Source organism: Etheostoma cragini, chromosome 17, assembly GCF_013103735.1.
Source record: "Etheostoma cragini isolate CJK2018 chromosome 17, CSU_Ecrag_1.0, whole genome shotgun sequence".
In the NCBI taxonomy this organism is placed as follows: Eukaryota; Metazoa; Chordata; class Actinopteri; order Perciformes; family Percidae; genus Etheostoma; species Etheostoma cragini.
This window is the reverse complement of record NC_048423.1, coordinates 13,931,437-13,948,048: the sequence shown is the minus strand read 5'-3', so window position 1 is coordinate 13,948,048 and position 16,612 is coordinate 13,931,437. Positions and strand designations below refer to the sequence as shown.

The 16,612-nt window shown below is 39.2% G+C and overlaps 1 protein-coding gene across 2 annotated transcripts in view; it reads right to left on the bottom strand.

Moving 5' to 3' along the window:
* Positions 1 to 16,612, bottom strand: part of LOC117960475 (collagen alpha-1(XIX) chain) — a 90,279-nt gene that overhangs the window by 24,681 nt on the left and 48,986 nt on the right. For both annotated transcript variants that reach the window (XM_034898391.1, XM_034898392.1), the window contains 11 exons: positions 15,113 to 15,157; positions 9,775 to 9,837; positions 9,656 to 9,700; positions 8,133 to 8,165; positions 5,111 to 5,149; positions 4,943 to 4,987; positions 4,209 to 4,235; positions 3,798 to 3,842; positions 2,691 to 2,735; positions 2,162 to 2,215; positions 1,016 to 1,087 (listed from right to left, as the gene is read on the bottom strand). In XM_034898391.1, coding sequence (XP_034754282.1) covers positions 1,016 to 1,087; positions 2,162 to 2,215; positions 2,691 to 2,735; positions 3,798 to 3,842; positions 4,209 to 4,235; positions 4,943 to 4,987; positions 5,111 to 5,149; positions 8,133 to 8,165; positions 9,656 to 9,700; positions 9,775 to 9,837; positions 15,113 to 15,157 — 513 coding nt within the window. The remainder of the gene's footprint in view (positions 1 to 1,015; positions 1,088 to 2,161; positions 2,216 to 2,690; positions 2,736 to 3,797; positions 3,843 to 4,208; positions 4,236 to 4,942; positions 4,988 to 5,110; positions 5,150 to 8,132; positions 8,166 to 9,655; positions 9,701 to 9,774; positions 9,838 to 15,112; positions 15,158 to 16,612) is intronic.

The following is a 16,612-nucleotide window of genomic DNA, read 5'->3' as shown; positions in this document are numbered from 1 at the left end:
TTAATACAAAATGTAATTAGACATTGGCACTCCACTGAAACAAATCAGTACAGTGCTTCAAAGGACAGGGAGACTGTTGATAAATTGAAATAAATAAGAAACAAATACATTGACCATTGTTCCTTTACAGGCAAAATCAATAAAGTGTCATTAACAACTTGAGCAGGCCGACTCATTAAAGCTATTTAGACCATCTGCCATAACTTTTGTTTATTGCTTTATTCTCCTTTTCTTTGCCATACATTAAAAAGACTATTAAATGCTGAGAATCCATTTTCCTCCAATGCCTCCAAACTGAAATGATGTCCGTAAAAGACAATCAGGATCTACGCAGGAGGATGTCCACTCTAAACGATAGACATCTCTCTTTGTTTAGCTTTTGAACTACATAAGTCATTGGTCTGCGTTTCCCGACACAATTTTCAAAGTGCTAGAGTACATTAAGGAGGTTTAAATACTTCTGCCTGAACACACTCTTTCCGTGATTACTATGCTCACCTCAACCGACTACCCATTGCTTGATGAGCAAGTCTGCTGTCAGGCTTAATGTTCACTTCAGTGATTCCACACACAAACAAACATGATTGTCATAAGCCATAGAGCACTTGCCGGTGATAGAGGAGTGCAAGCACTGTCAACCAGGACTGAGGCCGTGGCTGCACATGTGCTGCCTTTTGGGGGACCCTTTAATGAGCATTTCTATATGCAAAGCCATGTCCATAAAAGAGAGTGCTTCAACAGCTATAAGCTCGAAAGTGGGAGGGTAGGTGATTACCCAGGCTGGGGTTATTCAATGGTGGATTCCTTTATGGCATTGCATCTCCATAATGTCATGGCAGCTACGCTGCCAGAAGAGCTAATTTTCTGTACCTTGTCTGCTGCTGTTCCAGCTGTTTGCAGATTAAATATGCATGGTGAACTTCTCTTGAATTCTTTTTTTCTACTTCTGTGTCCTGTGACTCCAGGGCTGAAGCCAAAAAAGGTCAAATGAAAGTGAACTTGACATGGTACCCACCGTATATCCACCTCCAGGCTCTCCAGGCTCACCCTTGGGTCCCTGTGGTCCCATTACTCCACCAGAGTCCCCCTACAAACAGAAATCAGACAATATTGAGAAGTTTCTCCATAGACTATAGTCAGACAGGCTCTGCCATCTCATTAATGCAAAGGATGTGCTGGATTATACACAGGGAGGTGAATAAGAGAGGGTCTGGTGGGTGAAGCAGGTGCACACACCATTTACCAGGATCATTTTGCACCTCAATAATTATAAACATTAACATTGTTTGTTAGAGGCGCCAGCTTTTGGCACTGCATGGACCCTTACAAACCATCAAGTTTGTAGGTTGGAAATTGTTGTCCCCAAGGCAGTAACAGCAGTGTCTGCTCCCTGCCTTAAATATATCAGGGGTACAATTTCCTTTAAGTGTTTTGAATGGTCTACCAAAATCATTTTTATTTACCCCCCAAAATGAAAACGCACAATGCACTTGCCCTGGTGCTATTATCTTTCAACAAAGGTAGCGTTGTGGCTCTTCAGATGACAGTGGCAGTTAGTTGGTCCAACACTTTGGTCAAGACGCAGATGGATAGTGATTGAGTGAGTGGAAATGAATAAAATCCTACTAACTTTGGTGATCCTATCACTTTTTCTATAGCGGCATCATGAGCTCAAAATTTCAATATGCCTAATACTCTGAGTTAGTTTTTAACCAAATGCCCCGCCTCAGCTGTACTTTGCTTTTAGTTTTAATTGGCAAATTTTATATTGCTAACAGACTAAACTAGACACTAAACAGTGAACATGATCTTCTAAAAATCAGCATGTGAACGTAGTCACTGTGAGCATGTTAGCATGAGGACGTTAGCTTTGTTTATTTTGACAAGTGACAAACTAAATATGCATGTCAACTGTGCACGTTTCCTCTTTCAGCACGTTATTTGAAACAAGTAAGACTGCAAGAAGAAATATGTGTACAAATAACAGTAGTCAGAGGCATCAGAGGCAAGAGCACAAAGGTACAACATGATTGAGAATGGCATGCTGGGCGAGTAATCTGAAAGGTGTCTTCACAAGTTGTCTACCATGTTCAACCTGTGATGAAAAATCATAGCTTCATATTTTTCTTGAAGGAAAGAACTTGATCAGAAGTTTACTTACCTTTTCTCCTTTCAGGCCATCTCTCCCAGGCATCCCCGACTCCCCTGGCGAGCCCTGTAAATAGTGGTGAAAAGAGACACATCTATCACCAGGCCTTCATCTCCTCACACACATTTATCTCCTCCTCCTCACTGCTTCAGCGGGCTGCCGTGTTCCAACATAATTTCCCTTAGCCAGGATTTATGAAATGCCTCTTTTTCCCTACCTCCTTTTGAGTAAAGACAGATGCTCATTACCAAAGCAGGTGTGGAGAACAGATTGAGCCTCTGCCTCCGTTCCTGGCATAAAGAGCTTAGATTTGTCTCTTTCCACTAATTAATTCTTAAATTTGATTACTGATTGTCTGTGTAAAGATTCTGGACTTTTCTCCCTACTTCCTCTCTGTCCCTGCCTGTTGACGTGTATCTGTTTATCTCTCTTTTTAACTTTGGCAGGCTGAGTTGAAGAGGAGAGGGCATGGCATGGTGACAGATAAGGCAATGAAAGAAAGGAAGGCTTGACATGAAGTGTCTAGCGCCAATATACTTACTGGCTCGCCTGAGAGTCCAGTGGGTCCAGGCAGGCCTTGCTTGCCCTGGCAGAACACAAAGAAAACCAACAGTTTGGGATATGTCTGCCTTTGTTTGGTAAAACAATTGTCTGGACTTTCAAATGTTACAGCTCAGCCAGCTAAATGTGGACACGATTTTTTCACGAGTATTTCAAATAGTCCTGTTTTTTTAAGTGCTGCTCCTGCTAACTTTTTTTTTTAATATACCATGGTTAGTTTCATGGCAATAACTGTACGTCGAGGAAATCATCATGACGCATATGTTATTTCAAATACACGCTTAAATCCTGGTTATGCTGTTATTTTAGATAATCACTTTATATGCATTACCCTTTTCAACTCATTATTGTCTTTGTAATCACGGATGAACTGAACGATCCACATATTACCATGGAAACTGAGCTCACGTCGAATGATAGCAAACGAGAAAAAGAGTACACAAGCATCAATACCTGGCTTCTATCTATAAACTCTATTTTATTATTGGGAAAACATGTCTACATTATTATGACCGTTTTATAAAATGTTTAGAAACCAAGTTTAAAAGAATACTCTAGTATCTGAGTTTTAAGTTTAATTCATGTTAATGAGTTGGTTTACAGTGAATGCATTTGGGATACTTGTAATACCTGGTATAAGATTGAAGAAAAGGTAACGCTTCCACACATTAATGACAACATTTTGATCCTACTTGGAACTTTGTCGGATCAGAATTTTGGAAAAAAGGAAACAACACCCATATTTATTCATCTTGCACACCAATATGCTGCCATGCTGTATTATGAAACAATATTTTATTTATCAAAAAGTATTACAATCATTGGAACAGAAACCAAACTTTCACAAAAACTAGGTAGAAAAACAGTGAAAAGGTAAATACAATGAGATGTTTACATTTCAATATGCTAGTTAATATAACATTATGATCAAGTTTTATCAGTAAAAGCATCAAATCTTTTATCCAGTTCTTTTATTAAATTAACTTGAATACGTTCATCTCACTGTTGTTTATGTTCAGCAGGTTTTAGTCTCCGTTTGACCTACTGTAAGTGGCACAGCTTACATGAGATAAATACAAAGACTCACCTCTGGTCCTTGATCTCCCTTGAGCCCTGGCAGCCCGATGTTTCCCTGTCACAGCACCAACAAAGGGTGAGTGAGAGGTATGGGGGAGGCAGAAAAATGGAGGAGAAAAAAAACATTAGGCCTGTCAAAATAGAAAATCTGAATTCAAGATAAAAAAGTTTGGAGAGGCATAGAAGTTGACAGCAGAAAAGAGTGAAAGTCTGCTTCATTTCCAAATGGAAGATAATTATTGTGGTGTGTTTGCTAGAAACAACCGCTCAAAAACACCAAACTGGACATCTGTTATCTTTTCTACAATAAAAGAAAAGTGATACTTAATGGACAAAAATGGCTTTGGAGCCTTACTTTATTGGCAGTAGATATTTCTAGTGCTCAAGTTCTAGTGCAAGTACAAATTCTTCAACAAGTTACCTTGAAGCCTTGCGGTCCTCTCTCCCCCTGTGGAAAGTAAAAGAGATGGACAGCCATCATTTATTAAGATGTATACATAAAGGAAATGTCATGTAAGCTATTGTTGTTGCTGACTGGAGTAAGGTTTTTTTTAATTGACCTTCATGAATTTGGCTTTTTTATTGTATACAGGTTAATTGAACAATGTTTCCATTGCCAAGTTTGCTTTTTTTGTTCTAAGAATGTGAATACTAACAAAGCAGTATCTTTAAAAAAGAAAAAAAATGTATTAACACTGGGATAACATACAAAACATGTTTGCTATGCCCTCTAACCACTTCCACTCACCAAGTTGATATGCAGAGTGTTTGGTTTTGATACAATTTAATACAATTTTCATTTGCAGATCCTTATATCTTTACATGTAATTTATTTTCTTCTTTTTCATTTAGCTGGCAGTCTCTTGATGTTTGGTCAATAGCTGCATGAGTGGCCTTTCTAATCTGCTTGCCTCAAGTAGATGCATCTGTTGTTTTGCGGTCCTAGAAACAATTGCACCACAATTTATTCTGTGCTCCACCTCTGCGCAGAACAAAGACAACATCAAACTAATCTGAATCTCAACACTGCTTTTGTTGACGTTAAATCATTTTTACGCTGTAGTATCAAATTTTTTCTGCAATGAAAACTAATACTGAGTTTCTCATGGTTTTATTGTCTTTACTGGGAATAATAACAATGAGGGAAATAATTACCTCATCTCCCTTTTCTCCCTTTTGTGTCTTCTCCGTCATTGCATCCTCAAACACAAAAGAAAACAGACCACTTCAGATTCTGACTTAAGAGAACCTGTAAGTGTACAAGAGGAACAACAGGTACTGTGCAAAAATATTTCAGGTTTTGTGATAAAAACAGCTGCTTACAGTTTCAGAGAGCTGTCTCAATCCATGAGCTGTCATCACCTAGAAGTAATGAAAAAGACACAGTGTTCCCTAAACAGTCACCACTGAAGTAAACGCTGCTAGTCCAGGTGAAGAGGAGAAATGTCCACATTAAATCCTAAATCAAAGCAGCAATTACTGGGATTCAAAGTGTTTTGCAGAGTTTACAGACTTGATCCTCATATCATTCTTTGTACAGGTTACACATCAAATCAAAGACCTGCCGTTAACATCACAGCAGTTTAGAATGAGATCTAATAGCACTGTATCAAATAAGAATACAGGTGTAAATACTACCCAGGAAAACATTGAAGATTAATTGCTCTCCAAAAGCCAAACCAAAATTAAATTAAATTGTAAAAGGGACAATTTCAACAAAATGTAATCCGGAACTACTGACATAAGTGACCACATTCAAGTGTACATACCCAAAAGCATTTTTGATCCATACATCTAAAAACAGAACAGTAAGTCAGTCATTGTACTTGTCTAACAACTTTTTCTGACTGTACAAAAGGTTTTAAAAGCGAGGCCAATGTTAAAAGCCACTTGTATTAAAAACTGAGCAAAGCAATCTCAGAACAAATCTAATTATCTATCTATCTATAATCATCAGAACTCATTACATTTAATGTCCTCAGGCCCTTTGTGCTGTGTTAACCACATGTTTCACCCCATATGCAGTAATAACCAGTCTTGGGTGGTTTCAGCATAATATTAAAAGAAACGAGAGACAATGGAAGCAATCTTGAAATTAAAAGACATATCCAGATAGGGGAAATTGTGGTGACCCCGCAGCACTTCCATTTTGGAAGAATGTGCCTGTTGAGATCATTGGTTATTTCCCCTTTCTTTTTTTTTGTCCAGCTGTGCAAGTGTCCTTGTTTCTGGGTTAATGTTTGCCAGTGAGCCTTTTGAGAGTGTTACTGTTATTAAAAGTTGTAAAAATAAAATTGACATGAAGCTGTCCTTCAGCAGCAATGATCAAAATAACCGTTAGTAAGGAAGTGAATCCCCTACTGCCCAGTGGAGTGTCTGCATAATCAGTCAACCTTCAACCTGCAGTCACTCACTGAAGCAGGTGCGGTGTCTCAGTTCCATATGGTTCCAGTACCAGATCAGAAATGTCTGCCACTAAGACACTGCGAAGAACCTTTAACTTAACATACCTTGGAATAACAGATTCAGTTTAATATATTATAAAACTCTATAGTAAAACTCTATTGTAAAGCAATACTGGCAGCAATAAAAACAGGACAGCCTCAGAGCTGAAAATACTGTTTTGCCACTTTAAAGGCGTCGGGGGAAGTGATGGCCGTGCATGCCTGTAAGCACACTGCTCCGCCCCGTCACTAATAAACAGAGGCGCAAGAAGGTTTATGAAGGGAGGGTAATGATCCAAACCCTTACTTCTGCTGTGTAAGGGAAATCAATGTTTAACTGCCAAAATCATTTGCCACAGGAAAGCAGAGAGCACAGACAGAGACCGGTACTAAATATTCAAACAGCCTCATTTATCAAATGACTAATGTTTTCCCCTCTGCTGTGTGCTATAGTACTGTATACATCTTCTACGTATATCCTGGGTGGCCCATACCTCAATGTACAACAATGAACACAGCTGACTATTTCAGTTTGGATATAACATTTCTTTATCTTACTCCTGGTTGAAAGGAAATTTAGGGAAATTTTATTCCAAAATAAAAGCGTGTTTTGAATGGCTATTAAAACCGCCTACATTGATGTTGATATCTATTCTTATTAAGGGAGTACACTTTGTTGGTAAAACCAGTGAAACCAGCGGAGGGTGAGCGATATTTGTTCTCTATATAATTAAGCTGTCAAATTTCCATATGAATCGCTTGCTAACAAGCAGTGATGAGAAGAACGCCATCAAACTTTGTTTCCAAGCTCATGTCTAGAGGGTAAATAGGCAGCGAGTCTTTAGGACCAAGCCCATTAGAACAGAGTCATCTAAATGTCAAACCCCTCACTTTGTTATACGTGGGCTCTAACTTTTAGACTTTCATTTCTTCCTTTTTTTTAAAGAGTAATTATAGTTGCAGCATTTTGAGTCACAACTGCCCCCTCCCAGATGTTTTACTCATTTGTCACAGTGTGTTTTTGACTTTAAAATGCCTAAGCATGAGTTCTTTCATCCCAGTCCACCCACCCTGTGTCACCTTCAGCGTACAAACAGCCAACATGACGACAGACTTTCTCTTAAAAAAAAAATCTTTTTCTCCACTAAAAGCAGCACTCTTCCAACAAAAATCATTTTACCATAACTTACAATTATGAACATTATAAACAGTGGATGTACTGCATGGCCCCCATTAATTCACACTATACAGATTTTTGGTTCGAAGCGAAAGATTAGGACATCAGTGGGGGATGGCTAATGCAAATGTGTTTAATTTGATGTTAGATAGGAAAGGAAATCACAGTTCACAGCTTCCAGTGCCTCTGTAAGCTATTTAGTGCATATTTCTTTGCGTTCCTGTACATTGCTAAAATAATTACTCACTGGGAACCTGCTGCCAAATATCAGAAAGTTCAATACCTGAAAAAAGGAAGCTTTTCCTTTGAGAAATTCAACACAACTAATCTCAACTGCCCTTGCCCTTTATCAACACCAATCCACTGTTTTGTAGTTAAAATACATATCTAAAAATAGAACAAATCTGCAGGGTTGTTAATGAATAGAAATTGGTTGCAATATGACATGCCATGATTTTGGAGGTATGACACTACACTGCTGTTGATTTTTCATCCATGGTCCCAACATTTCTTTCATAGTAGGATGTGAAGCGCCTACTAATGCACAAAAATGTCCTTATGTTGGTCGCAGAGAACAAGGCACTGACGTTATGATGATTTATTTTGGTGTTAGTCATCCACTATGTTGTGGTGTCTCTCCTGACAAAACATTGATACAATGTCATATTAACTGACAATGAGTGATATTCTTTAAGTTGGGCTTTTACGACTGTATTGTACTCACAGGACCAGGAGGACCAGGAAGGCCAACATCACCCTGCAAATACACAGATACATCAATAAGAGACAGAGAGACAAAAATAGGTACAAAAATAAGAGAAGAAAAACAATACACAGCCTAAATATTTCACTTGAGAAACTACTTCTGAAAGCAAGTTGCCACTGGTGACCTTGTACTGCTACATCAATAGGTTTTGGAGCAACAATAAAGGAAGCAATAATATGTCCAGACTTCAGAGAAAATACTGGCTAACTCAAGTGATGTGATAAGAACCACAAGATGAGTGGAAAGGAGAGCATACTTCACTGTTGTGCATTTCATGTAGAATGTACTTATAGTGTGTGTAACCCTTTATAATGGGCGTACTGAGTGCTCCAGGGAACTATAGCCAGTTCTTAATTGTGATGCATTGCATCTGTGAGCCTCCACTCCTCCATTCATAATTTAAAAGCTACTGTAACTTTTGTGCTTTTATTAAAACATGAAAACACAAGACAACATCCATATGTGACCCACAGTACTGTAAACTAATACAAAACACTACAGAATGGTACAGAATACATGCTGTACCATGACAAACCTACACAATCCTCTGAATGTGTGATTCAAAACATATGTGTTCAAACTTTTAAACAAAAAAGGTTTAAAAGTTTTTAATCCCCATCTGGATCAAAATACACATAACAACAGACAATCGTCCAGATTGTTGGAGAACACCTAGATCCTGGGGGTAAAGGAGTTAATGGTTTAATTAAACAAGTTGCACAACTTATCCCCATTTTGGTCCCCAGGGGATGAATCCTACTGAATTTGGTAATACCTTGACTATTCCTCTAGCGCTATCATGAGGTTGACATTTCTGGGGTTTAAATGAAATAAATATAACAACTATTGGATGGATAGTCATCAAATTTGGTACACATAGTAATGTGTAACATATGACAAAGTATTCTGACTTTGGGTGATCCTCTGCTTTTCATCAAGCACCACCAAAAGGTCAAATTTGTCACTTAACATGTAAAATATATTAAGAGAAAATTGCACACAGACAGTCATGAAGAACTGTTTATCCTAATGGTACATAGGTTCAAACCATAATTGCCACCATGTTCTGTGACAACATGTACAACCATAAAAAGATGTTCATACACAAACTCTCACACTGACGCAAACTGTCAACAGCAAGAACATGATATATGTCATGCATTCAGGAACAAAGGATAAAAAACCAAGAACAAATTGCTGATGCATTATATGATGAATCATTATTTGCTGCTAGATGATTTTAAAGAACCTTCGTAGATAAACGGACTTGAAGAAGATAACTAACTTAAAAGCTTTAACCTCTGAGTTCTAGTATATCATACCAATTATATCGCTTGAACTACCTCACACACAGGCACACACACACACACACACACACACACATACACACTTACACACACACACACACACACAGGTTGAATCACAGGGAGCACAAACACAGGAAGTCATCATGTATGACACTTGACATTGATGTGACTTACTTTTTGTCCTTTCATCCCACTGGCCCCTTCAGCACCTGGCTGGCCCTGTTGGAGGAGGCCCTGGTTAATGACTCTGTAACATGATGGAATTGTAAATGTCACTGCAGGAAAATACGTACAGGGTCTCCTCTCTCTCCTTTCTCCCCTTTTGCCCCTGGAACTGCAGGCTCAACCCTCTCCACCTGTATGTGAACACAGCAGATCACTGATAATGACTGACAGCAAAGGCAGGGCGAAAAGACAGAAAGTTCAGAGGATGAACCTTAACAAGGGCAGACATTATAAATAAGTAATCAGGAAAACATACAGTACTGTGTCTTTTCAGAATAAAACAAACAACACATTTGTAATCATGGTAGGAAAAAAAGAACTATGTGACTTTGTGATACCATGTATGGAGTTGGAGTTGATGCCTAGCAGGATAATGATAAACTCGAGCCCCTGTTGCAATGCAGCAAATTTCCATTTTCAAATCATTCCCCTGTCTGCCAATAGATGGCACTTCATGACTGCTGGTGAGCTGTCCTCAGAGTATTTTTAAATAGGATTTCTTCCTGTCAGTTATGTGGAGAGTACTCTAATTTAACATGAATGTAAAACAAATGTAATTGCACCTCGGTCAAGACATACCGTACAGGGAATGAATAATCTAAAATATTTGAGATCGAACATTTGTACATACATAAATGCAAGAGAACTTAAAGCCTCAGCAGAAGACTCATCAGACTATATGCCTTATTATATGCTATTTTAGCTAGGTAGCAGATGTGTGGCTAGGATTCACTACATGCATCTGGAGTTGCACAAATACATTTTTTTCACATCTCCGAAGACACTTCATAAAGTTAGTCTGTTGTGATATATTTTTGTTTTGTCGAAACATAATAACAGGGAGCAAAAACTAATTAGACTGTTCATCAACAATTATTTTTCTTTTGTATGACATGTGTGCAGATTTGTAGAGAATGCTTCAGATACTCTGTGATGAGACATTATGGAGCAACGAGCATCTGTTTAGCAATCTGAGAAGAGACAAGAAAGGTTGCCGCATATTTGCACACTCCTCCTGAGCGACGGCTGGACTCTGACAAACAATTATTGCCATTCCGTTTCAGCCCTTCCATTCCTTCCACTCACTAACAGCAGCCACTGTGATACCATTCATTTAATGAGATATAGTCACTGTTTCCTCATCCAAATTATGAGCTGTTATTAAGTCAGCACACTGCTGCGATGTATGAACAGATGGATGGTTCTATTAATATTTTAGGTAGGGAGGACGGACTGGTGGTAAAATTGACTTTGAGTACTAATTGAATTCTGTTCAGCTTTATCAACCACATTGGGAACTCATGACCACCATAATTTTACATTAATCTTATCAACTATATCGCTGTTGGAGTGCTATCAGCCGGAGGCAGCTCACAATACAGTATCTGTCTTACAGTAACTGTAAAACACATGCTGTATTGTACACAGAAAATGGTCTTCCACTGAGTAATTACTCAATGTAAATCCCATTGGGTGGAAAGTTAGTATTAGCCAGTGACATCACTTGCTGTAAATATGTTGTGCACTGTATTCTGGCTTGGAATCATAGCAAAATAGTATCGCTATCACTGTTAGATCTGCAAGTATCATCATTCAAAGTCAATGTATTGGTAGAGGGGTATGTAACAAGTTAATAAACCTTTCAAATGAGATTAACTGCAGCACAGCCAGTATTTATCCAAATGTGTTTAAAGAATGACAAAGCCCAGCGTGTTTAGGATGGGACATGGTACACCTGCAGAAGTCTGTGGGTGATATGTTGACTTTAAGTCACCTCGAGTCATCAAACTGTAATTAAGCAAGTCTGCGTCTCTGCCTCTTCATCAATATCTGCAGTGTTCTGTCAGAGCCCGTTGGAGACTGTCAGTGGGAGACACAGCCATGGAGATGCGATTCATGTGAATGTGCACATCATGCATGGCACAGATCTTTTGTTTTTCACTTTAAAACATTCACACTCTGCTGAGTGAGTGAGAGGGGGCTCGGCTCACACCAGATGTTCCACGGGCTGCAGTTTAGTCTAACTTGCATCTGTTTTGTCAAAGCTAAAAAATGCACAATGCACAATGCCACTGAGAATCTCTGAGGTTGCTCAATTATTACTGCTACTGGAAACTTACTTTCCATTCCTCTCTGAGGTGTGATGGTTTAGCTTCTTCCACTTATCATGCTGGATTGGGGAAATTACTTTAAATGCACAGCTATGCTTTCGTTTCATGTTAACAGATTGAAATGTAGAGTGATTCTCTTGCAAGAGAGAGTTTTCTTGTCATCAAGTACGCATGAATTTATAAAGACAAAGGGAATATCGTTCCGTAATGTGAGGGCATGACTAATTCATGGCAAGGGCAAGGCTGGCATGCACAATCAATGTAAGCATTCTTTGTGGTGTGCATCAGCATGAGTTGACATTCTCAGAAAGAACGATTACTCATATTATTTAATCACAATGCCACCTTTAATCTAATCTCAAATGAGTAGCTTTGTTCTCCTGCAGGTGTTACTCTACCTTTCATCATTCTGAAGTCAGTTGAAAGTTGTATGTTACAGTGAGCCTGTAGGTTTACTTTCTCAATCATGTGTACACTTTACCCTACACTGTTAAACAATGTGTTGGTATGGAATTAGCTTTCTATGTTCAAACTCATCAGTCATTTATTTAACAAAAGACATACAGTATAAAAATGAAGTAGCAATAGCAAATATGATGCAAACCCACAATCTCAGAGCTATTTTCTTTTATGCCATGTCAAGGTGTGAGTTTTACCGGTTCATTTTATGATACGAGACTGATTCAAGTGACAAGATAAAGCTGCAACTCAGTAGCCAATTACCGAAAACTCATAAAAACCTGATCAAGGTAACCTCTGTTTGTCATTTTGTTCTTAAGCTAAGGGCATGGTATTTTTCATCCAAATGAAACCACTATCCATTGTGCCTTCACCTAAGGTATACTCTACTGTAATCCCATTTGTTTTGAGGTATAATAAGTGTGTCCTCATACAGACAACTTAGTTTTTCAAGGTTGGCCAGCTGACACTTCTCCTTCCTCTGGGCAGAGGGAGCAGGAGGAATTCTGCGGCCTGAGCTGACACGCCAGTAAACGACGCACCTATACATCAAATGAACAGCTGCGGTCAGGAGGTTATCCACTACACAATAGTTTTCACTCTCAGCATGATCACAAGTGGGCCACTGGAGGCCTGGTGGGTGGGGGCTAAAGGGGGGTTGGGTTTGTGAAGGAAGCGGGTAGCACCAAAGAGAGTAGGAGGCTAGGTAGAGGTCCATGTTTGTGAGTTTTTTACACCACATATCATGTGCCTCTGGTGAGCTACAGCACCCCTGGGCTTCATGAAAATGATTGCAGATCCTTTTTGCAAAAGCACTGTATGTAATGGCCATCTGTCTGTTTGGAGTACAAGCACTGAGTCACGCTGTGCTGCGCTGCGGGAAGCGCAGGGTGGGAACAGCTATTTAACTTGCACAGTAGATAGGCTACAATTGACTGGAAGGTGCCATTTCCGAAGAGGGACATCCGTTCCTTACTGCAAACACAAAGACAACTACTTACACATGGTGAGTCTTTATACAGAAAACACAGTGCAGATGATTAAACTCCTTGTCTATTTGGAAGACTGCTATGATGAACACTGCTCAGTCATCTTGACAATTCACCCTGGAATTGCATGTAAGGAACGGTTTATAAAAACAGGGATACTGCTCAAATCTACTTTGAATGCCAAATGTCAGAACTTGTTTTGTGATGAACAATGTTTTGAGTGATACCTTGACACTTGCTCTTTCAATGGGTCCTGGGGGACCCTGCAATTACAAGCAATGGGGCTGTCATGAACATTAACACTTTTGAATCACTTTAACTATCCTAAGCCTTTCCTAACCTTTGTTTAAACTGGCAGGTTTACTTGCATGCCTGTTTATTATTATATTTTCTAACCTTTGCACTAAAATTAGCACTCATAAAAGACGTGGCTGGCCCCCAGCAATCTATAGATTATCTCTGATTGTGGCCTTTGTTGCACGTCTTTCACAAACTCTCCTGTTGTCCTGCAATGCTAATTTGACTTTGAAAAAGAACCGCTGCCCCCTCCCACTGTCCTGCTGCCAATGGACAAGAGAGAGAGATGCCCTGGTGTGTGTTTTGAATAGATGATTTGCCCCTGAGATCTACCTCAGCAAAACAGGTGACTCATAAATGCCAATACCAGGGGATGGAGGCAAAGCTGGCACATGCTAATGGTATCATCAGTTCATTGCCATTTAGAAATGTCACACCTTCTACAGCCTGTCTTTCTTTTGCATTATGACTTTGTGTCCTACAATTTTATGAGTGATTAAGGAGGCAGTGGATACATTGAGTCATGCGAGAGAGGTATAACATTGAATTGCTCAAGCATTCTAAAGATAATGAGCCAATTGAGCATAACGGTGATAGAAGCAGAACAGAATCTTTTTGGATTTCTGGGTGAAATAAAGTAAGACAAACCCTATGTGAATGTGTAATCGGGGCGATAGTGCATGAAAAATAATTGGAAAGCTTTGGAGCTACATGATGCCTAAACACTCGTGTTTGTCCTGACAACAGAGCAGTTAAGAGTCTGACAGGCTGTCTTCTTTAACACATTGTGGTGTTTGTGCCCTTTACTGTGTGGGTCACTACACAAACACACAAACAGTGTCTGGGATTTGTTTGGATGCCTGAGGAAAACACCATAATTCAAGGAGTCAATGGGCCTTATAGGCAGACTTGTCCTGCTCATCAATACAAGCATTCTCAAGAGCTACCTTAATATACTGCTTGGGGTTTTCTGCTAATAATATAGCCTACTTGCAGCAGTATGGGGCTATGGGAGATGATTTTGAACAGATCAATACAGCCTAAGCATGGAATTAATGCAGTCTACAGAGATGTTTCACTATGAAGAGAGTAATTGCTCTATTTAAGATTCATTTTGTATTGCATGTCTGTTGTGCTGATTGACTGTTTGCTTTAATATGCTTTTAAGTATGATGACTTTGCAGCTTTTGACATGTGTCCAATTTTGGCCAGGTCTCCACTTAAAAAGACAATGGTAATCTCAGGTAAATTCTTGGTGAAATAAAGTTAAATTGATATTGATTTTGAATGGTACAAAAGCTAAAAAATAACATACTTGGGATGGGCGTTGCAAATTAGCCTAGGCTATAAATGCTGCGCTGTGTGGCTTTTATTTATGCCACATACTTGTCCTTCTACAAATAAACATTAAATAAAAACTGTTCAAAGTGCTTCTGTCTCATACTCTCTGAGCTAAACTTTCAGGGTTTCTCATTAAATCACTACGTACATTCATATGTGTGTGTGTGTTTGTGTGTGTGTGCATGTGTGTGTTACTGTATATCACTTACAGGCAGGCCTCTGAGTCCAGGCTCCCCAGTCTTTCCTCTGCGTCCCTAAGAAAGACACCAGAAGAAGAAAAAAAGACAAAGATGAGTGAGTGAAGATGCTACAACAGGTGTGGCTGGGCATACGTGCTGTCAGCAATTAAAGCTAGACAGCAACTCCTGTTGCAGTCTCTAATTTGCTTTTAATTAACAACAAGAAAACAGCTTAATTGCTGCACCCCGTGTGGCCCTGTAGTCTTTGTTCCCTCCTCTGGTTTACTACCTCCTTTCCAGCTGTGTGAGTCCCTTGGAGCATCAATCAACCCAAGGAGCAGACACAGCCGCAAACAGGCCAAGCCAGCTAGTGCTGTCCAGCATTACAAAATGAGGTCAGAAGGAAGCAACCATTTTTTAACCATTTTTGCTTGCTTTAAGGCAAAGTTGTTGTTTTTTTGACATTTTGCGAATTGCAAAATGCCTTCGTGCTTGAAAGTCTGCAAATCTTGAAAAGCTGACATCTTAATGAGATGTAATGCTATCCAAACCAAACCAAAGTTGGTATAATTTACATCAAGAGGGTTTATGTCCTTGTGAGAAAAGAGGATAAAGCTCTGTGGATATCCTTACAACTATCCTATAAACTGGCAGAGCATCACTGGTTCTGTGTTATGAAGAGTGCCTGAATTAACTGGCTGTCACACACACAGACACACACACACACACACACACACACACACACACACACACACACACACACACACACACACACAAGACATATGTAAAATAAACTCAATTAGAAGATGCTAATACTCTGGCCAATATCAATTCACTGTGCAGCAGTGTAATCAACGGCAGAAGTATGAGACAATACAGATATCTATTTTACAGCTACACATGATTACCTCTTTCTAATAGGAGTTTCATCATCTGACACAATTGCTACAGTGGCTTGCATAAGTTTACACACCCTTGCTAAAATTGATTAAAAAGAGGAACAAAAAAAATCCTTTGGAAATTGATCTTAATTCCTTAATCCAAAAGATTTAGGAGAATCCAACCTTTTAAGGTCACCCATTTTCTTTGTGCCACTGTATATTGAAACAGTGTATCTCTCTCCATCTCAGTATGGTGGGTGACACAAAAATAACACTTCTCGCCTCCACCAAGTTAGTGGTGGTGTGGATCTGTAGTAGTGTAGATCACTGTGGCTGCTGAAAGAAACACAAAGCAACGCCCACAAATCTTTCCTTCTGACACGGTTTGTATGCGGATTTTGATTAACTGGGTCGAATTGTACATTAAGGAAGGAACGTCACTGAGAACGACGGCTTTAATCATTTCTTTACACATGCGCTCATGCGCTCATTCCGTGTGTTTCTCTGTTTGTACTGTATTTCACGGATTAAGGACTAATAAAAACAGGAGAAGCCAAGGTGTAGTACAGTTAATATTGTAATGACCTGAGTTAATGTGTCCCTGTCATTACGAGTTCATCAGTTAAGCAAATGTTTATATTTGTTAGTG